At 41.4% G+C, this 25,676-nt stretch overlaps 1 protein-coding gene across 1 annotated transcript in view; it reads left to right on the top strand.

Annotated features, from left to right (window-relative positions):
- ASAP1 (ArfGAP with SH3 domain, ankyrin repeat and PH domain 1) overlaps window positions 1–25,676 on the top strand; it is a 291,905-nt gene that overhangs the window by 203,777 nt on the left and 62,452 nt on the right. Inside the window, exons 14-15 of the mRNA XM_019552858.1 lie at window positions 16,348–16,435; window positions 17,463–17,511. Of these exons, the coding sequence (XP_019408403.1) occupies window positions 16,348–16,435; window positions 17,463–17,511 (137 nt within the window). The remainder of the gene's footprint in view (window positions 1–16,347; window positions 16,436–17,462; window positions 17,512–25,676) is intronic.

The raw sequence follows: 25,676 nt of genomic DNA, 5'->3' as shown, positions 1-25,676 counted from the left end.
TGGTAGTTAATACACTTGTGCTAAGGTCATCTTACTAATAAAGCCTTTTAAGGGAGCATATATGCCCAGTTTTAGAACCTGGGGTCACATCCCCACTTATTTTGGTTAATTACATATTTTAAGTGCTAGGCTTTCTGATGTTCCTTTTGCATATTATCCCCTTCAGAATTAATCCTGAAGTGAATTGGTGGAATAGCAAGCAGAAGTGGTACATGTGCTATACTTTGAGATCTCATGGAATACTCTAATTATGGTCATGACTGAACTATTTTTTCTTTTTTTGTGGCTTGCTGCATAGAAATAGTCAGTTCTCTTTTGTGTTCAAGTAGCAAGGAGAAGGGTTACTTGGACTCCATGCCACAGTAATCAAACTCTGTAAAGGAGGCAAAGTTTTATTCTTGCTTGCCTTTTCTTTGGACAGATCCTGCTACGATCAAATCAATCTGTAATTTGCTTTTTAAGTATGAGAAGCTATTCTACTGCCATGGGCAATGATCTCATCAGATCTCTTAAATTAAGCACATTTAGTCATGGGAAGTACTTGGGCGTGTGACAAGGTGATAAAACACTGCAATGATGGGCATGGTGGGAGAACAAAAGTAAAGCAATAAAAAAATAATGATAATATAGAAATTAGTCAGCTATTATGCTATTACACACCTGCATGGGTGGATCCAGGATTGTGAAAAGTGGGAGATGTCATCAGTGCAGCAGAGGAAATGGTCCCCTTCCCCCTCTGACCTCCCTTGCAGGCAGACTGTGCCGCGGCAGCCGCTGCTGGGAACTTTTTGTAGTCTCTACAGCGTATAAACACCCCACCCCTTCTACCATCACCACTCTCAGCATCCCCTCCAGTGCAGGAACCTCCCTTCTCCCATTCCCCTCTCCCCCTCTCCAGCAGGGGATTTCTAGGGGTTGCTTCTGGATGCTCCCTGGTGCTGGTGGCTCCAGCCAGAATCTTTGGTAAGCCACAGCATGAGGTGTCTCACTTGGCCAGGGACAGCGATGGGGTGTGCTGCTCTGCCCATCCACCACCTGCTCTCAGACTGCAGGGGACATCCAGAGGCAGGTAAGGAGCAGGAGAACTGGAAGCCTGCTGGTGCTGCTGTCTCCCATTGTCCAAGGAGCAGGGGAAACCCTAGGATCTCTCCTGCCCCACTCCAGCCAGGGACTGTGGGGAGCAGCTGCATAGGGTGCCAAGTCCCTGCTTTCTTCTTCTCGGGATGGCAGCATCAGTGGGCAGTTTCCTCTCTTCTAGGCACTCCTGCTCCCTATCCACTATCCCTCACGATCCAGGAGCAGTATTATCTTGTCAGGTGATAATACATAATCGAGATTCCATTGTTGGTGTGACTTTATATGCCAATGTGACTTCCAGTTCCCTGGCTGGAAGCACACTGGTAGTCACAATAGTATGGGTACAGTACATGTTCAGCAGCGTCCCCCAGTAATTCAGCAGGTGCCGCAGCTAAATTGCAGTAGTCCCATCAGAGCATCTTAAAGGGAAGTCTCTACAGGGGCTTCACTGCCTCCACCTGACTGTGCAAGATTTAGTACATTGAAGTAAAAAGGTAAAAACGCAAACACTGATGTAATGAGAATCTTTTCATTTTCTCTAAACAAGGAACACCGAGGGAATATCTGACACATTTGTCAAGGCAGATTAGCTTGTTCATTTATTCTCGTCCACTTGCTTAGATTAAGGGATCTTTTATGGGATGACAAATGTTTTCTCAGAACTGTTGCAGATGTGGTGTTGCAACTAACACCCTAAAGGAGGTTTTTGCAAGAAATTTGTGTAGCTGAAGCAGTTTTGGGGTCCTTTTTGAAGGTTTGTCATCCACACAAAGTCTGATGATATTAAGCAGCAAGACCAAAAATCTAATCACAAATTCTGAATTTCAGAGTGCTCATAAATTCTGTTAGTTAAGTAAATTATTCTTAACCCTGTTTATTACCTACGTTGTGATTCCAAAATGTCATCCACCACATCTAATCTAGCAATATAAACTGCATTTCTAATTTACTTGTCTATTTTGGGGTATTATTTACTGCTTGCCATGTGCCTGAAAGCTTATAGTTGACCAGAGGGCAAAGCTAGCTCCAATATGTTAAAGCTGATTACAATTTATTCTGAGTAGTTCACAGCAGGCTTCTTTATTACAGCCCTAGAGAACTTGAAATTCTCTCGGTTCTGTTTTTTGAAAGATTTTATTCTTCTGAAATTTGTAAACAATCACTTAAGAGAGATTATGTTAGGAAAAACTAATAGCTGATTCAAAGGCGTCTACTTTCCAAAGTTACATATGAAGAAATGTTCAGGCTTAGTTAATTTTATTATTTGTTAGGTTCTTGCTCACATTCTAGCGAGTCTCAATTTGCTAAACAGACAAGGATTTCCCAGGATAAGGACTGAGTGATTTTTATCATTCTTTTTACTTCTAAACTGCTTTCCTAGTGATCATCATCATCATCTTTACTGAGCTAGGAAAATTTGGAAACTGGCATCTTTTCTTTCAAAACTATTTACTGTAGTTCACATAATTGTCCTTGGACCTTCCTACATAGCACTTTTTTCTAAAAACTCCTTTTCTGCATAATCTTCTATCTAAGAAACTATGATATGACTTTTCATCTACCTGCTGTCACCTAAATACAGGTCCTACCAGCATGGAATTGCAGAAAACACTAAAATTGAAATAAAGCCAAAATACTATGCAGTTTTATTAATGTACTAGAATTTGCATAATTTGCTTTCACAAAGGCTTGCTTGAATCAATTGTAACAGGAGCGCTGCTATTATTTTTATAGTATCCAAGAACATGCTAGGTGCTTTATAGTATAATAAAGAGAGGCTGTGATGAGAAATGGTAGAGACAAAGTCAGATGGATGAATGTTGCAGCATTAAAATCAATTCAGGCTTGTGCATACACATAATTTGGTAGGTTGGTTTTGTTCACCTCTGTTAAAATAGGATTTCTCATTTAATAAGGAATGGCGCAGTAATTTTTTTACCTGGGTAAACTCCCAAATCTGCTTAGAACACAGACTTTGCTTTCTTGTACTGAATTCTGATTGCTGGGATTAGGTGGCAGGGAGGCAGGAATTGACAGCCTAGAAGACTGAAGTCCTCTGCTCTCTGGTAAGTAGCAGCATGTGCAGATGTGATATAAGCATTTTCTGCTCACTTCTACCTCTGCACAAATATAGAGAGATCATCTCTGATGTTAAGAGGGTAGTTTATCTTCCAGCCTGTTCCAGCTGTGTCTGGCAGGAGTCCATTTTTTGTGACATAAACACCTTGGCATTTGATTGTCATACTGAAAATCTTGTTTATGGGGGATGATCATTTAGTTTCCCCTTTAGAAGTCCACTGTCATTGAATAACCTAACCCCTTGACATTCATGTACAGATTTATGGGTAATGTAATTTGACTACTTTCCGTATCTTGCCATGTAAACTAAAGACATCTCTTTCTAAGGTCTGAGATTTAAGAATGTATGATATAAGATTCAAAGACATCTCATAGATATTAGTCCAGATACGATATATATAACCTTTGGTTTGCCAGTGGCTATAGACATACTAGGTATACTTCACAATGACGTCATTCTAAATAGAAGTATGAATGATGCTTTATTTCCCTCTTTGCCTCCCCCATTACAACTTATTCTTTTTTCTGTGTAATATCTATGCTAATATCACTAACTGCAATCTTATATAAACTATAATAGTTGATTCTCATGAATCATCATAAAGTAATCAATTAGCAAAAGGAGACAATGTTCAATCTTATAAAGGTTGCCAGTGTTAAAAGCCAAAAAAAAAGGAGGCATAAAATTTATCTGCAGTAGAGAAAGCTATTTAAAGATGTATCCTTTCCATGTTAATGTCAAAAGAGTATCTGTGACATGCCCGGACTCCAGGTGCAGCCTGGGTATGACTGCGACATACTCCCAGGGTGCTTCCACATCTTTAGGGTAACCTTCTGTCTCTGCTTGAACACTGAGAATAAGTTGGGGTCTACCAGAGGCCAGCTCCTTGGCCTGTGGTGCCTCAGCTCTCTACCTGTCCCCTTGCAAACTAGAAGGATCACACCCATGTCTTGGCATGAACTCAGAAAAGATGGATCCCCTTTTGTGTAGAATGGGTCTGCCTCTATGGTCAAATATGCTGGAATCACAGTTAACACTGATGTTAAGTGAATAAAAAGATGACAAAAAAAAATTATTATAACCCTTCCTCCCCCCCAAGAATAAGTATTAGAAATTAGTAGCTATATGTTGAGCTACAGGGAGAGGGATGGCAATAAACAGATAAAAGATTGTACTAAAACAACTGCCTGTTCTTAACCTGCATCTTAAATCTAACAATGCAGTTTCCACCCAGCTCATCAGCTGAAGGACTCCAGCATTAGCTGGAATCCAGGAAAAACTGAAGACCAAGCCAGACTTTTAGAGCAGGCTTATATACAGTTCCTATCTGACCATACATCACCTCACCGATTTTTGGGGAGCCAACTCTAGATATATAACTTTCTCAATGGTGCATCTTTGCTAAAGCATGAATCTTCCTTATCTAATTAAGAACAGGAGACTGTGCATCCTTTTAGACGTGGAGATTCTCTAATCCAATCTACTGTTTCTTTCCTAATTACCCTTCAGTGAAAAAAATGTTCTCTCTGTTTCTAGGTGCCAGTATTTTCCTTTCAAAATGTAATTGTCTGGGAGGGTCTCTCTCATCCATGTCAGATGTTGATTACTGCTTTTCAGCCTTCCTTGGGTGCCAGAGAAGCTCATTATTTATCTTTGAAAGGCATTATCATTTTGTGCAACCCTGGTGCTGCTAAAACATATAAGAAATACAGTTTATAACAGATACCTCAATGTATATAAAAATAAGGACCATAAAGCTAAACACAGTTAGACATTACCTATATGAAGAAACTGTCATATTAGTGAATCAAAATCAAGAAACCATGCAAGATACTACATGACCGCTTTGGTTCATGACAGGATAAATATGCAGCTTTTTGTTAGAAGAACAAGATTTAAGTATTTGTACTTTGAACACTTATCTTGAATTAATCCTTACAAAGTTGCGTTTTAGAGTGGAAAACAAGACTCAGAGTCTATTTCGTAGCATGTTCATGCCAGCTGTTTCATTTTAGCCACAACTTCTTCAAATTCTAGACTCTGGTTTAGGAGTCCTGGATTGGTTATAAACAATACAATTTGGCGTTCTGCTATTGAGTGGACTTACAGGGATTGTTGTTCTTCTATTATGCAGCTGCCCATTGTAAGAGAGACAAGTTGAACCGGGGCGGGCAATTATTTCGGGCGGAGGGCCGCTTACCGAGGTTTGGTTAGCTATTGAGGGCTGCGTGAGTAGCCCCGCCCCCTGGTCACCGTCTTGGGGCCAGAAGTCCTGCCCCTAACCCCTTACCTTGCCACCAGAAGTCCCTCCCCTTGTCCTGTAGAAGTACTCCTTGGGGGGCGGAGGGGGTCACCATCTTAGAACCAGAAAAAAGCAAATCATACACTAAAAATCAAAAGGCCTACTACAACAGTTTAATTTTATTTCAGTAGATATTTTTGTCATGATCTGTGTTTGGTAGTGTATATAGAGAAGATTGCATAATAACTCAAAAATAAATTCTTAGTTTTTTATATGGTGTGCAGGGATGTGTATGGGTTTGTGTGTGTATGGTGAGGGGGTGTGGGGGGAGAGTTTGTGAGGTAGGGTGCTGTGTGCTGGGGAGCACAGGGTATGTTGGGGGGTTGTGAGGTGTGGGTGTGTGGCCCTGGAACACACTGTCCTCTCCTGCAGTCAAGGCAGGCAAAACTGGTGTGGGTGTGTGGCATTTGTGGGGTGTGAGGGGTGTGGGGACCCCCCATACACTCCCCACCCCATGGTGCAGCAGCAAGCAGGGGCACTTGGGGCATGGCGGGAGCAAGGCATAATAGGGTATGTTGGGGATGGGTGTAAGCGCCTTGCTCCTACCCTCGTGGGCAGAAGGGCTGGGCAGGGCACAATTAATTGGTGGGTGCCACAAACCAGGTGAAAGTGTCTGGCGGGCCGCATCCAGCCCGTGGGCCATATTTCGCCCATGCTTAAGGTGAACTAACTGTGAGATGAGAAAAAGCAGCAGCTTCCTCCATGGCTCCAGACCTTGATCTTAATTTTCTAGGGAGTGATTAATGGTGCTCTTGCTACCATGTGTATTTCTTGTCATCATCTAAGGGCTAATTAAAATTCAGTTGCCAGAAGAAGGGAAGCACATAGGGAAGTGAAACAGGATATCTACAAGTCTCAGGATGCCCCCTTCTGGGTCCTAGCCCACACTAGTAAATGAAGAGCCCAGAATAATTTTTGACATCTGAGATGGAAGATAAAGGCAAATAAGTGGTGCGTAGGTGGGGAAATCCCTATCTTCCACACCTCTTTTCTGCCATCAGGAACCTACTCATTCATATTCTGGAATAAAAGGAAGGAATGATATCCCCTCTGAAGCCATTTAGGAGAGGTGATCTGTTATCCTTTCCTAAGATGTTGGGTATAGGTACAACCCTCTTCCCTCAAATTTACTTTTGAAGGGGTAGTAGCCTGCTGGTCCACCCGATAGACTCACCCAGTATAAAACCAAACGGGGACTAGAACTGTGTGGATACTTGGTTGTTTTGGTTTGCTGGCCAGATTGGAGAAGTTATTTGCTTTCTGTCAACTAAAAATGAACTAATTTTTTGTTTTTTCCCATCCAAAAAATAACAGTTGTTTTGGGTTGAATAAAACATTTTGTTTTAACTCATTGTTTCCTTTGGTCTTGGAACATTTTGCCCTTTATTAATAAATTTTAATGGTTTTAATGAAATCTTCACTCTATTTTTTTTTCAAATTATTTTTTCAGCCAAAACAATTTGACAACTTCTGTGCGAATTTCACAGTTTGTTTCAGTTGTCCTGAAACTGCTTTTTTTTTTGGCAGTATTCATCAGGTACTCCATTCAGTATTCAATTCACACAGCTGAAGTAAGGAATACCTTCTGGGAGATGCACAGTGTTTTGGATACATTGAATGTGAGAGCTTGTGGGACAGATCTTTCTTGGGGCAAGTAAATATCCGGCCTTCTGAACATTCATTCAATACTCAAAGCATTAGAGGTATTAGAGCCTCTAAAGCGTTGGGTTTTAAAAACATACACAGATTTTTACCTACTAATTGTTGAAATGTACACACAGCCCTCCAATAGCAAAGATGCAGCCTCCAACTTTACCTTATTTAGAGAATAGTTCCGGAAAGGCATTTAAATATTGGTAGGTTGGAGTGCACTTGCTTGTCTCTGAAAAGGGGCTAAATCCAAGTAAATGTGAAGCTCTGTCTGTTACGGGATATGAGTTACATGAGCACGCCTTCCTTTGTGTAATGTTAAGAGGAATCTTGGACTGCAGCACTAGGACAAAGGACTATGTCCCTGTTATCCTGTCACACTTGACAACTGTGATGAAAATCTGTTTTCCATTTACCTTAATTTCCATGTAATTGTTAGTATTTAACATTTTTTCCTCTATTCAGTCTGTGTCTTGGGGGGGGAAAAATTCTTAGCATCCTTTGTCGATATTCTGGTTACATCTCTTCTGTTAATTGTTCTTTTCTTTGGAAAAAAAAACTTTGGTAAGCTGATATCTATTGAAAACTGAAACTTCTGTCTAACAGAAATAAACTTGCCTGCTTTCTTGAAGCATAGCAGTAATACTGGCAGCAGGGAACAAAAATGCCTTTGAAAGGAAGTGTAAGAGAGGTTTTTTAGAATTTTGAGGGTCTTTTATACAACATCTTGAAATGCTTTGGAATTAAGATGTATACAAAGATAAAACTTGTACATATAACGGAAATAGCACCATTTTGTTTTGCCATTTAGCATCTGATTGGTGTGTTTTTTTACACGGAAGACAATGAAATTGTGTTGTTAGAGGTCCAGAATGAGGTGCAGTGGCAGAGTTTGAAAGATGGTAGCATAATATTTGCCTCTCTAAAGTTAGCCTGTAAACTGTTTATGGCAGGAGTACACTTTATATTATATAAGTGTACAGCTTCTAGTTCAGTGAGGCTCTGTTTGGAGCATTGAGACAATACCAAGTACAGTTCGTTATAAATGTGAAATTTTGCTCTCCCTACCCTGCAATTCTCTAGTCTCTACATTTTTAAATGTAAACAAATTGGTTGCATAGCATGGAGCATGAAGCAAATATGCAGAGATCTGTGCTGAGGGAAGCACTTGAAAACTCATCCTCCGTAACTATCAAGGCCAGAGACGAGCTCTGATCAATCTCCAAGGAAAGGGGTAAATTTTCATCATCATCCTTGCTGTCTATGACAAAGAACAACTTTCTTATAATACTGGTCATTTCTTATATAATGTGAATGAACTTGATAGTGGTAGACAAGTTGCCAAATACATCTTCACAGCAAAAGGCTTTTATAGTAGCTTCAGGGGAGCAAACTTTGGTCCTTTGCCAGGGAAATGTGGAAGAGAATTGAAAATGACATATTTAGAACTCGAGGTTTAAGATTTTTTGACTGTAATTTAGAACTCAAGTACATCCTTCTCTTAGTAGAAAATGGGTCATTTTAGCTTTTGATTTTTAAAACCTGATCATGTAACATCTGATAGGAGTGCATGACCATTTGTAGTATATCAATGTAATGAGCTAAATCCAGGACACACACAACATTTAAAGCAAGCAGCACATCACTTTTACAGAGTTTCTGCTAACTTGGTACTCATGGAGTACTGAATACTGACAACTCAGGAAGGTTGAAGATCTCCAAGAAAAATTGAGAACTTACAATTCCCATTTAAGGATGAAATAATATAATTTTTCTGACCAAGTTGACTTGCATAAATTATGTTACCATTCTTTAATTTTTTTCCTATTGCATCCTATGTCACGCAGCTCATGATTTTATCTGGGATCAGTATCAGGCTCATTGGCTCTTAATTCCACAGTTGCTACGTTTATGCTTTTAAAATACTGACAGGTTGGTTAATCTTTCTTCATGTCTTTGAGAATTTTCCCCTCTGTTGCAAGATGTATTAAAATCAACCTGAGGGCCTTGTTACATGTTGCGCTTTGAGCTGTTCCAATGTTGATCAGTTTTAGTGCAAGCTCGAGTTTAAAGTAGTCACACCTTAAGGCAGGGGCAGGTGATTATTTTGGGCAGAGGGCTGCTTACTGAGTTTTGGCAAGCCATCGAGGGCCGCATGACAGGCAGTCCAGGGCAGATAAATATTCATTTCCTAAATTTTTTAGGGGCTCTGCGTGCTGGATAGAATTGCCTGGTGGGCCATATCCGGCCCCCGGGCTGCATTTTGCCCTCCCCTGCCTTAAGGCTATTAAAAGGTTTCTCTGGCTGTCTCCTACTTGCACACCTGTGACTTGCCGCTAGAGGGCTGGTGAGCAGAGACCTAACAAGGAGCTACAGCGATGAGTTGCCTCTCCAGGGCTGGTGAGCCAGGACAGGCTTCTATCCCTGTTCTAGGGGTTCTGGGAGATATGGGGTGGGTACATGCAGATGGGAAGTGGAGAGTCAATGGGGTGGGGAAGGGTGGTGAAATGGAGGAAGTCAGCACTGAAAGATAAAATAAAAACAAGAAACAAAGAAGTAAATTAAAGAAGGCCTCATGTTTTAATACATTGGCATTTTGGATTGGGAGGTGGGTAGTGTTGGTTGTGCTTCCCAGGGTGGCTAGGAGTTGGGAGCAGTAAGGGAAGGTACTTTTGGGGGGAGCTACTGCTCATGGGGACCTAATCTGGCCTCCTACCTTGTTTTCCCCCGACCCCTCCTCCCTTGACTCCACTCCTGAACCCACCCATGCCCTGCCACTTGGTTAGCTAGCATGTACTCTGCAGGCTGTTTGCATGAGGTTGCACTCCTGTGGGGGGAAGGTCACACCCCTGGGGACGGGATGAGGAGCTGGCTTGGTTCCAGAACCACTACCTGGGCCGTAGAGTTCATGAGATGGAAAGTTTGTCCTCACAGAACAGGAAGGTGTGGGAGGGGATACTGCATCCTGGGATGCTGGAGGACTGCAACTTGAGCGGCTTATCTGGCATGAGTGGCCACACAGTAATGGAACATAAGCTGGGTTACATGGTTCAGAGATAAACCTGCCCTGGATCAGCATGACATTTAGCTGCCTAAAGTGTGATTTAAATTAGTTTCAGGTGTTAATGTATGGACAATTCAGGAGTTAAGAGCTTCAGAAGCCACCTAAAATTAAGGTGTAATAAGGCCCTAAAAAGCCCTCTACTGAAAAATAAAAATAGGAAACTGTTATGAGAGGATCGTATCCCTTTGGGCATAGGTCTACAGTTGTTTGAGCTTTTTAATTGCTATTCTGTAAGGACGCTAGGCTAAAGATGCACATTTTTATGGTATCCCTTGTCATTAGCAGAGCAAATTATCAAAGCGTACAGTTGCAGTGTTGTCTTTAATACTATAGTTTTTCCTCTCCTTATGCTTTTCTGGAATAGTCAGTTTTGTAACTACTTCCTTCGCAGCATCTCCAAGCTTTGACGGTTTTCTCCACCCTGATGACTAAAACTGAAGTACGCAATTCAACTCGACTACTAAAATATCCCCTTCTGCTATTTGATACTAAATTTGCTGTGTGTATGGACACATGCACATTTGGAACAGTTTCAAAAAGACAGCAGCTCTTACGTTCTAATTATTACCTGTGGACAATCTGGGAACAATATAAATGTAGCATAACTGCTCCAACTTTAACACAGCTTTATCCAGTGTTAAAGTTAGATCATTTTGCTATATTTGTATTGGCTTGTCCACATGTAACAGCTTGTGACCCTTTTGAAATGTTTTCCTTTTGAAATGGCTCCAAATGTATGTGTGTCCATACCATCTCTAGCCAGTCCTTCAAAACTGTAGCAAACTCATAATTCTTGGTTATTACTTCACTTCTGTCAGTCTCTTTTGAGTCATTTCACTGACTAGCCATTGTGCTGAACAATTTATTACTGCTGCTACTTATTTTCAAGACTTTAAATCACTATCCCTACTTGCATCTCTTTGCCCTGGTCTTTCTCCCTATCCACTGACAATTATGTCAGATCCAGTATACTTTGTCATCTTTCCTTACAGCCATCAACACCTCCATTTAATCTACCTTTATGCTTGGGGTTCTCTTTTGTGAGCGGTCCAACATGCTTCTACCCTGGCTTCAATCAGATTGCTCTTTCTGCAGTATTGCCTTGAAAAAGATATGAACTACATAGATATAAGTTATACTTAAGGCAGTTATATAACTGAAGCCTGTGATTTCTCTTGCCCCTTCCCTTCTTTGCCATATACTATTTACTTTACATGTCCATATTTTCGACCAGTGATTCTCAACCAAGGTACCATGGTACCTTGGGATGCCTTGAGATCCTTTCAAGGGTTCTGCAGGATGCCACACAATGTTAGCACTATTCGGTACACAAACAGGATTGACGAGATTTCAAATAGGGATCCATAGTGTTAAAATCATTCTGACCTGTTGTAGTGTTTCTGAATTCGTGGCAACAGAAGAATTCCTTTATTTTGCTGTAGTCAGAAAATGAGTGAAAAATTAAGTGCTGACATTTTCCAAGGGGTGCATTGAGTTTTAAAAGTTTGAGAACCACTTTTAGACGATACATTTCCACAGAGCAGAGACCTGTACTTTATTATCTAGTACATTATACGTGCTATTAAATAACAGCACCAATAATAGATAATGTAGTAACTGTTGACCAATTTTGATTAAACTAAATCAAGGCAATCCTGTGCTCTTATGAATGGCTATTTTAAACACTATATAAAAACAGGCATTCAGCTGTAATGACAGATATTTTTCATGATTTATTTTACCTTTTTATTTAAAAAATATATGCAGTTATCCTACAACTTTTATCTTGCCTATGAAAGTCTCTGAACAGTGAAGAATGAATTTTAGTTCATCTTGCTTATAACTCTGATTATAGAGCTCTGACCTGCCACTGTGATATGAACTGCATAAACACACAAATTATCAAAGCAGATTTATTCAAGTTTGAACTACCAAGTATATAATGTCCAAGCATTTTTTCTGAACTAAACGCTATGGCATAAGGGCCTCTGCAAAGCACAGGAAAATATTTAAAAAGATTGAAGTTTATAACTTTAACATTAAATGAAATTTCATTGGATTTCACCTGAGAGAATTTTTTCCTCAAGTCGGATAAAAATAGTTCTTACAGTTAAGAATAAATCGTATAGCTCAGTAACAGAAATGCATAATATGACAGTATAATAAAACTACATGCCTTGAAGTGCATGGAAAGCTGACATCTAGGTTTAGCTGTGTTCATAGATACACCAGAATTTTTGAGGAGTATCAGGACTTAGTTCCATTGCTGTGTTGACGCAAAGTGTAAGTTGTAGACCTCCTATGCCTCTGGCCCACCCTGACGCAGCTCTCCCCAGAAAAGGATCCATACCTCAAGTTAAGAGGTGCTTTAGACTCAAGCTCCCTGGTACATCTTCATTTGTGAAGCTGCTAACACTTGAACTATTAATGCAGTGGGGATGCAGCAGGTCTACTGTTTGAATTAGTATAGTCTATCAACAAGTAATTCAGGTGTTCTGGGCAGGTAAAGTGTTGTTTAACACTGTGGTCACTCACTTGAATTAGTGTAACATTAGTGGAATAATTTGAGTACAGTAAGGGAATATCTGTAGCCACTAATTTGACTGCAGTCTGTTCAGACATATCTGAACTAGCTTTAAACTAGCTGTGTAGTAGCCCTGTGCGAAGCAGCTAGTATTTACTTTGGATCCGGCTAGTTTGGGGGACAATGATTCAATCTGGTGATTCGAATCACTGTCCCAAATTGACTTGACTGAATCTAATTCAGAGATTCGGCTGCTGCTGAATTGGCCGAATCTCCAAATTGGACCGCCCCCAACCCCCGCCAGGCCCCAGCTCCTGGGTCTTTAAAAAAAAAAAAAAAAAAAAAAAGATCCTGAGACAAACCCAGAATGATCCGTCTGAACTACAGGAGCACGTCTTAAAGGTTGTACATGAGGACAGCCGGGCCTTTTCATAAGCAGGTGGCTATTGCCCTCTGCCATTGGGTGTCCCAAACTCCTGTTTTCTGTTCCTGGAAAGAATCATCCTCCGTGTACAAGTTAGCTTGTCTTAAAGCATCAGCAGGCTTCATTGGCAACCCACAGGGATGCAAGGGTAAAAGTTTAATATTAAATTTGAGGGAAAATATTGGCACAGATCTGTTTGAGGAGGTTAAGAAAATTACAATCCAGCCTGAGTAGTCTTGGTCTTAATATTAATAAGGACTGGGGAAATCTTAGGGGATGATAAACTGCTAGAGACCCTGACTGAAAAAGGGACCTGCTTTTTTCAGCCCAGAAGCAGAATTCCAGTTATCTGTTCAAGAAAGACTTTTCATGATCTGCTGACAGAATATCATATGAAGAAGTGGAAAGTTTTTGCAAGCTATCTGGGGTGGCCGTTGAAAACATGCCCTGCCCAGGAATCTTATTGTCTGTCCTGAATAAGAGAGCAGGCAAAAGGCAAAGAATTACCAAGTGTAGGAACTATGGGACGGTGGAGCATACTTCATAGAGAAGTTGTGGAATATCCTCCTTTGAAACCTATGCCCAAAATCATAGTCAAGACAGAGAGCCTGAGTGTGACTCTGGTCTGTACTAAACCAGCTACATGGAATAATTTCTGGGGTATGCTCCAGTGCTCAGTATAAAGGAGTAGGTAGTACTCCAGGCTAGACCTGGAGGTAGCACAGATCTTCTTCCACAAGACATTCATACACAAGTAATCATGGAGAATGGTTAACTTGTGGAGTATGGGAAGCAATACCAGATTGTGCTCTTTGCTTTAGCTTGACCATGACTTATATGTGATGAGCAGCTACTTTTATTGGCATACTGTATGCTGTGCTTTGCTTTACTTCAGTCTTGCACACATGTTAAATTCTGTGAAATTTTAGATATGACTACATATAAACTATGGTAAATATTTTATATGGGGACCAGAGAGTTTAATTCAGCTGCTTTTGTTAATTTTTAAAATATATTTGTTCTGAGAAGCACAGGTCTCATTTAGATGTACTTTAGTGGCTGCCACCAGGGGATGGGGCTTTAGGTCAAGGATAACTGGCAAACTTTGTGCTTGTGCACCATATGAGACAGCATTTTCAAAGGTATAGTGGTTATGGGAAACTCTGTAATAAGCTACACACCGCAGCTACACAGAACATGAGCCTGCGATGTGATGCTGTCGCTAGTGAAGCGACCAAAATGCTAGCTTGCATCCATAGATGCTTCTCAAGCAAATCCCGGGACGTCATTCTCCCCCTGTACTCGGCCTTGGTGAGGCCGCAGCTGGAGTACTGCGTCCAGTTTTGGGCTCCACAATTCAAAAGCGGAGAAGCTTGAGAGAGTCCAGAGGAGAGCCACGCGCATGATCGGAGGTCAGGAAAACAGACCTTATGATGAGAGGCTGAGAGCCATGGGGCTCTTCAGCCTAGAAAAGCGCAGGCTCAGGGGTGATCTGGTGGCAGCCTATGAGTTTATCAGGGGTGTTCAGGGTCTGGGGGAATGCGTGTTCACCAGAGCACCCCAAGGGATGACAAGGTTGAATGGTCACAAACTCCTGCATGACAGTTTCAGGCTGGACATAAGGAAGATCTTCTTTACTGTCTGAGCCCCCAAGGTTTGGAATAGCCTGCCACTGGAGGTGGTTCAGGCACCTTCTTTGAACGCCTTCAAGAGACAATTGGATGCCTATCTTGCTGGGATCCTATGACCCCAGCTGGCTTCCTGCCTCATGGGCAGGGAGCTGGACTAAATGATCTTCCGAGGTCCCTTCCAGCCCTAATGTCTATGAAGTTACTGAATTACCTGACTTACTGGATGAACAAACCTGTTAAAATTTGATGGCAGTATCTTACCAAATATTCTTGACTTATTTTCATAGTTATGGTTCACTTTTAATTGTATACTAGATGATGATAATTTGTAATATCGTAATATAAAATAGCAAAACCTTAATATGGCAATTTACAGCATCTCTATTTTTTGAGAGATAAGTGATACATATTTGTGCCGGCAAGATTCTGTTGCACATGAGAGAGAGGCAAATTAACAAATTGTACCGCCAAAGTGTGGGGGCAGGGGGATGGGATCAGGTCTTTTTATACAGGTATTGAGGAGCGTTGGAAGGATGTTAATTATGGATATTTTGAAAGCGTGTAATATGCTTCGCAGAGGTCACTGCCATGTTCTTTCATCTGAGCTAATCTCTCTGTTTACATCTTTCTTTGGAGCATGCACTTTCAGTTAATGACCACAGGGTTGGGCATCTGATCTAGGCTGTATTAGTATATATGCAACGTATGGGGCTGTAAAGGACACCCCACACCTCTTTGGTGGCTTTCCATTCAAGCAAAGTTTACTCTGGCTTACTGCCTTTACCTTGGCAAATGTTAAGAAAGTTTGACAGGGTATGAGATCATGAGGGCTAGGGTTCAGAAAAGCTTCCAGCACTGGTTTATGGTATTTGCTCTTTGTTCCTACGGGCCCAGTTAGGAAGGTACTTAAACATGTGACTAACTTTAAGGTAAGTGGAACTGCTCACAAGTGCTTTATTTAATCAGAGCCATAGTGAAAATATGACAAAAAAATTCACAAAGCAAGTTATGAGTATACAATAATTACTAAAATGCTAGACAACAAGAGCTACACATCCAACTCAATAACCAAAACTGTTTTGAAAAAACAGAGACAGGGTTTGTAGTTGCTATGATTCTGGATCTTCTCCCCCTCCCATTCATTTGAAAAAAGCTCATTTGTTTCATAGTATTAGAAACTGGTATATTTACATATGTGGTATACTGTATACTGTAAATGTATACTGAAGTGGACATATTTTTAAACATTTGTATATGAGAGGAAAATCAAAGCATTAATGCCATATAACTTAAGCACACGTAATAACAGTTTAAAATGTATTATGATTTGTGGTAAGAAAATTAAGCATTGGAAATTAAAGAATAAATTTCACTTAAAAAAATCATGTTTGTAGAATTATCAGAGAATGAACCTGGAGGTTTTATTCTGTGTGTTTGATGCCATTCATGCTGACTGAAGTGTGACAATGTTGTAAGTTATAGAAAAATGGAGAAACAACTATATATACAGAAAAGGAATATGCATGAAAAAAAATTGTTGAGGGAGAAATTGCCCCTAAATCAAGACTTATAAGTAAAATAATTTGTCTCTTTAGTCCAACAGGCAGCCTGCTAAACTGAATCTACTAACCTGCCAAGTGAAGCCAAATGCTGAAGATAAGAAGTCTTTCGATCTGATATCACGTATGTGACATTTTAAGTGGATGAACTTTTGTAGCTTGCATTGTCATATACCATTGCTTGGGATTTTATGAAATGGTTTAAAGCATGACCATTACAAGACATCGTTTAAAATAGAAATGAGTTTAATTCATGAAAAGTTCATTTCCTAATCCAAACTTCCACAAAGTCCTCTGAATATTTTGATCAATCTGTAATTTTGATGACTCGGGACTTTTTAAAACTGAATGTGTGTAAGCTTTAATTGTTGTTATTATTATACTATAGTTACAAGCCATGAAATGTATTCTGAATACCAGTAATTGTTCTATGAAAATAGTAGCTGCATGTGAACATGCTTCTCTAGATTTAGTTAGGTAATTATTTTGGTATTTCAGCAGCCAATTGGTACCTGTAAGTTCAAAATAGACTCCAAGTGGAGTGTAAAACTTCCATTTTCTATTGTTTGGAGAGCCATAGTTCCAGAACTAAGCTGAGGTTTTGCCAGGATAAATGGGGGGCGGGCATATGTTAACAAGTACTAGTGTGGAGGACTTAAAATAAATGTGATTTCCTGGAGGATGTGATGACACAAATGCTTTACAGTCAATCTAGTAGCCTTAGTGTTCAGATGCAGAAGCTTTAGGACTTTTTTATTCGTCAAGTTTCACTTTTCCATCAGTGAATCAACATTCATTTCATTTCCGCAATAAAATCAGTCCTGACCCCTCCCTCCGCCCCATTCCTGATGCACGCCTATTAATTAACCGAGCATCATTTATAATTTAGGTTTCTGCCTGAACCTACCGTGAGTAAATCCTGGTTATTCACTTTTATACACCATGACTCTGGAAATCATGCAAATTCTGTTCCTTTAATAAAATTTAGGCACAGAAAATAGGTGTGCTGTAGATTAACTGACTCATTTTAACATTTGTCTTTAATTGATCAATATATTTTGGTGGCAAATATTTTGGTAGTTTAAAATTAATTTGAAAGCTGTTACATGTGCTCAACATCAGGAAGATCTTTTTTTGTCTCTGTATTTCAGATAACAGAACATACCATTTCCAGGCAGAAGATGAACAGGACTATATAGCGTAAGAATATTTACACCGTCACCTGGCCTATTTTAAGTTTGCCTGTAGAGATATGCAGAGCTACAGAAGTCACTGGAAGATGGTTTTTGCTGACTTAATGAAAAATCCTATAGATATTTGTTCAGTGATTGCCCTACCCCCTCCCATTTTAAAATCTATAAAGGAAAATTGGCTTTTATCAGAGTAAGGGTGGGCTAAGGGTTTGAGGACTTGATGTATATGAACTACATGAGGACACTAAAAATGTAAGACAATAGAATTGCATACCCCAATACTGTCCCCTTGGTTTGTTAACATTCTCTTATCTGGGCTTATTCATTATTACACAGTAGACTGGATTCTGCTAATATTTAAAAGAATTCCTGGACTATATTTTGCCACAGGTATTCTTTTCTTACAAACTCCTACCTGTCTTTTCTGGTTCTGTCTTCACCTTATTTCACTGGGGGGGGGGGGAATCATAAATGGAAGCATTTCATATACCTCTGCCACGTTAGGCTTCACGTCGAGATCCAGAAAATAGAAACAGAGGACACTGCCTGCCTCTGTCTTGGTATAGTATGGAATCTAGAAATGTACTGTAGTTCATTTATTAATATATACCTTTTCCTCCATATTATATCATATCAGTCATCTTTCTCCCAGTGAAGGACTTGCTGGTGTGTTGCAGATCATTTTGTCACTCACTTTTGGCAGCTCTAGGCTTTTGGCCCCTGATAGGTTTTAAAATACTGGTTCTGTTGGAACCTGAGGAATTTTATGTCCCAACACAAACATCACGCATCCTGCCATGCAGATCTGGCGTAGCAACCCATGCAGTGTTTGGAATGGGGCATAAAATTCCCCAGGGGATTAGGCATGGGGCAGCTGTGTCCTGGTCCTCAAGTGTGTCCCATGCCTCACCCCAAAGTTCAGATGAGTATCAGGAGGAGGTATGGAACAACCCTGGGTATCCTTTCAAGGCCCAGTGCTGTCCTCAACTCTATCCTGGGGATTGAGCATGGAAGGTAGCCCAGTTCTGCCCTGGGCCCCATCCAGTCACTCAGCTGACCATCAGGATGAGGTTCATGGATTCATAGACTGTAGAGTTGGAAGGGATCTTCGTGTCCGACCCCCTGCCTCTGGAGGTACAGGACAGTTTTGGGGTCTGGGACAAATGCAACTCATTGTATTTAAGCCACAATAAAAATGAACCACAAAAATATGCCATGTTAAGTGTGAAATATCTTTGTGACCAACTTTATGGAGCAACTTTGTAACTCCATAAATTGGCTGAACATTTGGCATCAATTACAGTAATCACATTGTAAATGCAACATTTGCTAGAGCCCACTGATTGCAGTGGGTTGCAGAGAACATGCAGTCTTCTACCTTCCTTTCAGTTTCTCTCTTCTTCCAAGTCATGCTCTTCTCTGTTCTTCCAGAGCAGTGGTAGCCAATCTGTGGCACAGACAGGTGCTGTGGGTGGCACTCAAGGGCCACGTGCTCCCTCAGTAAAGGGAGATGCTAGATGGAGAGAGGGGGAGTTAGAGTCTCTGGCGGCCTGGAGCTGAAAGGGATCGGGTCCCTGCTGCAAAAGGAAGACAGATATGAGACTGGTCAGCCTAGAAAGAGAAGACCTTGGATTTGGTGGCAGCTTACAAATGTATCAGGGGAGAGCTTATAAATATATCAGGGGAGAGCATCAGGGGCTAGGCAAACAACTATTCACCAGTGTGCCCCAGGGGAAAACCAGGAGCAATGGTCATAAGCTCCTAGAAGAAGGTTTCAGACTGGATATAAGGAAAAACTTCTTCACGGTTCATGTGACCAAACTCTGGAATAGACTCCCAGTGGGGAGTGGTGCAGGTACCTGCCCTGAAGATCTTCAGAAGCAGACTGAACACCATGCTGGGGTTATTTGACCCCAGCAGTCTTTCCTGCCCAGAGCAGGGGGCCTGGACCTGAGGATCTCACGAGGTCCCTTCTAGCCCTAAACTTTTGTGAAGTGTCAGGTGCTATTGCCAAGAGCCAGGTTAATCCTTCCCTGACTTGAGCTGCTGACAAATTTAAGGCTCTGGTTCCTTGCTCATCATATAGCAATTGCAAGGCCATTGTAGAAATAACCTTGATCTTGGTGGTTACACCTCTCACAGTAGTGTCCTATCCCCACTTGGCTCCATGTAGCTAGAGGCCCTGAGCCTCCCTGCCTCCAGTACCCTAGCAGACTCTTATCAAGTATTCCTCAGTGGGCATCCTAGTCCGGCCTGCAGAATTGCGGTGCTCTTCCGTTCTTTCAGTGACTAGCATTGTGGACCTTCAGAGGCGGATCCTGTTCCCCCACTCTGGTCTCTCAGTGGGAGATTTGCCTTGGTTATAGCCAACTGCATCATACTAGGATCCATGTCACTCCTGAGAGGAGCATATTATTCCCTCCAGCTCATTGAGAAGGTGGTTCAGGCAGGTGGACAACCAAGCAAAGAAGCCTTCTCTCTTCTCCCAATGTTGCTTATCCATTTTATCCAATGGCCATGTCATGCAAAACAAATGAGATTGGGAGATGGGGCCAAAACTTAGAGCTCCTTTTCTCCCAAGATAGTTCCTGCCACAGAGCCAGACTCCCACTGATTGCCTTATTTAACCAGTACACTGGTGGGTAATAGAGCTGTGCGAAGCTTTGGTCACTGATTCAGTTTGGCGGAGATTTGGCTCAATTCCAAATCTGAATTGAATCAGGAGACTCTCTTTAATCTCTGAACTGAATTGGAACCCTCCAAGTTGATTTGGAAAGATTTGGTGATTCAGGCATAGACACATCTTGAAATGTTTTTTCTATGTACCTCAAGGTACCAGGCAGCTCGTGAATGCTGAGATGGTGGGATGGATGGAGCATCCCATGGGAGTGCAGGGGGGTCCCCAGCATGCTCAGCAGTAGACCTGGAAGTGGACCAGAAGCACTTCCAGATCAGCTGGGGAGCATGTGGGGGACCCTCCCCCACCCCCTTGGCGACTAGTGCCTCCTGAGTGTGGGAGGGCACCTGGGGTTCCCCCGCCCCCATGGTCGATCGCCAAGCTGGGGGGAGGGTCCCACACACTCGGCGGTGGACCCGGAAGTACTTCCAGTTCACTTCTGGGTTCGCTGCTGAGCATGCAGGGGGCCTCCCTGCACTCCTGTGGGACACTCAATCTACCCCACCATCTAAGCATTCATGAGCCATGCCTGGTGCCTTAAGGTATGTAGAAAAAACATTTAAAGCTGTGTCTATGGCTGAATCTCTGATTCTCTGAATCAATGTCGAATCTTCAGATTCGGATTCAGCCAGATCAAATCAGGACAGTCATCTGAATCAACAAATCGAATCACTGACCCTGATTTGGCCGAATCTGAATCGAATATGGCTTGTTTTCCACTCCCTTAGTGGTCAGAGAACAGTCCCAGGAAGTGGAAAATGTGGGTCAAACCCGCCAGGATGAAATGGGTGTAGAACCTGTCTCCCACTTCTGGGGCAAGGGCCTAAATCAGTAGGTCACTGAGTGGAAGATAAACCTTCTTATAGCTGGAATGGGATTGCAACAGAGCAGAAGTGGTGTTAGACACTTAAGGGACTGTATTGGATCACTTCTGTATATACACAGTAAGGCAAGTCTAGTTATATCAGGCCAAAATGGAGATGTATAAGGCATCGTTGGCTCTTAGTAGTATTCTGGGTGTTGCATGGGGTAGACTATGATAGTGTTTGATCACTTAGGTGCCTAAAAACTGTGCAAGTGCCACTTGGACGTTTTAGAGGTGAAATAGGGTCTAGTCTTGGTGTCTCACAGGTATTCAATAAGTCTTTACAGTTAATTGACAGCTGAAGATAATGGTACCATGGGCATGAAGTAATGTGGAGCCCATTTATAGGCCGGGAGCAAGCAAGGAGTCTTGTGTTTGCTCTTGTGTGTGAACGTTTGCTCCTAGTGTCCTCCAGGCTTAATGCTGGCCTGCAGATTGCAAAATGTAACTTGTCTGTCATGCTGACTGCTGACATTGCCTATTGCAGCCCAGAAACTTTTACTTTTCTTTTTGGGAAGTGCCACATTCCTTCTCATCCATTCCTCAGTCAAAAAGAAAATAATTCTGTTAACATTTCTTGATAAATGATGCAACATTGAATTTGAAATATTTGCCCTGAATTGGATACACACTGTATTGATTTGAAAAATGAAGTTTAATGTAGGGGTTGGCAATGTATGGCCTGTGGGCCAGATCTGGGACTGGGCAGCTGGAAGCTGCATCCCATGTCCTTGCTGTGTCCCATAGCTCCCTCCTTTCTGGCTGTGGCATAGGTGCAACTTCTAGCAGGTGGGGAGCTTCACTACAGCTGAGAGCTGCAGTGTGGAGAAGCAGAAGCAACATAGATGCAATTTCCACCTGTACAGCCCCAGCACAGCTCTTCACCCTCTGGAACTGCACCTGCTTCATACCTGGGGAGCAGGGAGCTGGGGGGAAACAGCAGTGGCACAGGCTCAGCTCCCAGCTGAGCTGGCCCCAGCATGGACAGTGGCAAAGCCTGATATACTGCTGAAGCCTCTTAGCCTGCATTGAAGTATAGCTTGATTTTTCTGGCCTACAGCTTGTTAAGGGTTGCCAGCCATTAGTTTAATGCTTTGAGACCATGTCACTTGCAGTGTTTGTTTTATTAATGCAGGTATTTTTCTCCCAAAGTATTTTGTGAGACTAGTTTGATATCTCAGACTGGTTTTATTTCCCTGTTATTGAAGTTCAATTTATAAAAATAAAAAAACATGGTTCAACTTCAATGGCTGGGAGCATGATCTGTTTAGGAATATTTTTAATATTGAGGTTGCTAAATTGTACTTGTTTGACATGCAAATAGAGGGAAGATGTGTACTGGAATTAGGAGGGGGGTAAAGTTGATGAAAATTAATTACATTTTGCCTGGGTTGGAAACATAAAGCATGACTGGACCTTCATAAAAACAATAGCAACGAATTACTGTACTGTTTTTAATTCTACTGCTCTATGTTGTGGGCAATTACTTAAGTGACCCAAATAGCATTTCATGCCTCTCTGTAATTTTGCACAGTTGATTTGATACAGACTTGACTTGTAAAGCTACAGAACAGCCACACACCATTCCATAGTTTGCAGCATAATCCATAAAAGAAAAATGCGCATGAACATGTTTTTTCTTGTGTAGTGAATGCTAACATGCTTAACAGGGCTGCCCTATAGGAGTGCGACAATGCTGACTCTTCAGGGACATGATCCTGCTCCCATGGAGGTCAATGGAAAGCTTTTCCGTTAACTTCCAAGGTGTTTGGGTTGTAGCTTAAATGCAGAAATACTGGTGTGCACTGTCTATTTTCTCGTGTTCAGATGAAGCTGTTGTTAATTCGAGGTTTATTATTGGATATTTCCCCTTCTCTCCTATACTCATTTCCAGATGTCCCTTCTTATGGTCCTCGCCCCGATAAAGAATTAAGACAGGAATAAGGAAAACAGGATTTTCCCTCCTAGTCCTTTTCCCTGAAACCTCTTTCCTGGACTATCTCCCCAACCTGTTTTTTATGCTCCTCTCATCTTCTCATCACTTTAAAAAAAATAGTCTAGAAATATTTTCTACCACTCACCGGTAGTGGGAGAACACAGAAATGAAGTGGTAAGCCACCACTTTGTTTGTGGGTGGTACCACCCCTTTGTTTCTGTTCCTTTTTCCTTGCTTGGCCTTTGTTTCTGGTAACTTTGAAGGTAAGTAGTAGAACTGTTGTTAAAGGAAAAAAAAAATCACCTTATACTACAAGTATAATATAGACAGGCTACTGCTGTTATAACTACTGCCCAGAAAAGTTTCTCTCTAATCCAGTCTTTTCCCATTTCCCTCTTCCCATTTGTTGCTCAGTCCACTTTTCTCTTCACTCTGAATAACTAGCTAAGTGTTCTTCAAAAGTATAAATGGATAATTAAGTCCTCTGGCCATCAGGAGCTATTTATTAGAGAAGTGCAGAAAATTATTTCAAATGAAGGCAAAGATCTTAGTAGCCCAGAATACTTTGCACACAGTATTCATTTAGCAGTAATGTACCGCTGAGTGACTTTATCACTAACTTGTACTTTCCATGTTCTCATAGACTTGTGTGACCTGCTGTATAGAGGAAATTTTATCTGCAGGTTTTTTTGTTTTTTTTTTTTTTCAACCCCTCTTTCTGAAAGGAAAGCTTGGGTAATAAAAGTCTGGTCATATGCAAGATAACATGCATATAATTAGTGCCATAGTTAGTGCCTTATTTAATGTCTGTTGATGTATAGTTTTCCAAACAGAAGCCTTAAAATACATTGGTGGCTCTAAGCTCAAGGCCTTTTTTTCTATATGCACGTATATATTTCTGATGAGATGACTAGAAAAAGAAGTCCCACGTGCTACCTGCTCCGGTTCGGTGCACGGGGAGATTGCCCGGTATTCCAAGAATGTGCAGCGTTCAGGCCGAGACTGTCGTTGTTCTGGAGTGTTTTTCAGTCAAGGTCCAGCTTGGCTCTGTTTTTTATTAGAAAATAAAGTGGTATTAACCTACTTTCCTAAGAAAGGCATTCACAGTTTTATGAATGCATCAGAAATTGGCTGCTTTTCGTGGGGAAATGTTAAGAGAAATTTTGGCTCCACTGAAATTGGCCAGAGTGTTGCCATTGACTTCAGTGGAGCCAGCATTTTACCCAGAATGTCTGCTTAGTTTAGCCCTACCAGTTTCTTTGAAGCAATGAACTTTTGGGAGTTAAGATGTCTTCGCAGATGTAAAGAGAAAACTTGCCTTTATTCAGGCACCTGAGCCACAAAAAGCACTGTGGAAGAATGGACAAGCTCGCTTACAGTGCATTTTGTAGAAACATGATCTGTAATTTAAAATTTGAATCAGCTGTTCTCAACCAGGGTGCTGTGGCACCCGAGACCTTTCGGAGGTGCCACCGGGGCCATGTGGAACTGCCTCTCTCACCTCCTGCAGAGACAGATCAGGAAGCGGTACAGCTGCAGCATGCACTCTTCACATAGCCCTTCCATGTCCGATTCAGTGTGCTCCTCTAAAAAACTGCAGGCACTCCAAGCAGGTGAGACTGTCCTGCATTCCTCTGTTTCTGGGAGGAGGATGCAGGGTCCGGTCAGGAAGGGCGGTGGCAAGAGTGTGCACTCCAGCTGCAGCCCTTTGCGTTGTTTGCTCAGGGAAGCCAGGCTGAGCTGGAGCAGCCCTTTGCACCAGTTTGTGGCACAGGGCATAAAACTCATTAGTTAAACCTTTGCTCCAGTGGCTTTAGCTATAATAGAGGCAGGACCATGTGACAGCACCCCTGTTGAGAACTGCAGTGGTCAGGTGAGGAAGTACAACAAAAGTTCTCAGTGGGATGCCGCCAAATTAAAACAAGTTTTGGAAAGGACTCTAAAAAGGTTGAGAACCACTACTTTGGATAATGTGCCATCATTTGTCAGAAGTTTGGCAAATTATATATGATGCGGATTGTTTCAGATTTATATCTGATTATCTTTTATTAGCTTTAGTCCAGTGGTTCAATAAAAGCTGAAATGCTTCATTTATTTCAAACAGAAATTGTACAAATATGACAGCATTAGAGGTAGGGGAGAGGGGAGACACCAATTACATAAGGCTCTGTAATGTCAACAGTGGGTTAAACACCAAGTTTATTGGTATGACATGTTTTGGAGACTTGGTCCCTTTTTTTTTTTGTACAAAAGGCTTCAGTTGTTTTGAAACAGTATGAATGTTCCTGTGCTAGGATGGCCCTGCTGATTATCTCTATGTAGACTGCACAGTGTGAGACTGCTCTGAATGTTTCACAGATTGCGTCAGGTGATATGCAGAAGCGTGGACTTCTTCATTTCCTTACTTAAAAGGAATAGAAAGAGAATTGTTATTGCTCCATTGCTGCTGTGCAAGTAAAGAAAAAAAAAACTTTGGAAGTCTGGTCAAGTCGAATGGTCAGCTCATACAACTAGTGTTTCATCTTTTTGTTAGTGATTTTTAAATTGCTATATCATGCCTCCGGTTTGACATTAATGCCTGCCTTTCCTAATTGCAATCATAAACAACTTGTCAAGAACTACAATATAAGGCCAATTAGTGATTCTTAAATGAACAGATATTTCAATTTGTAAATTATCTAAATGTATCTAGAT

Source organism: Crocodylus porosus, unplaced genomic scaffold (genome assembly GCF_001723895.1).
Source record: "Crocodylus porosus isolate Cpor-Errol unplaced genomic scaffold, CroPor_comp1, whole genome shotgun sequence".
NCBI lineage: Eukaryota > Metazoa > Chordata > Crocodylia > Crocodylidae > Crocodylus > Crocodylus porosus.
This window is presented reverse-complemented; position numbering and strand designations above follow the sequence as displayed.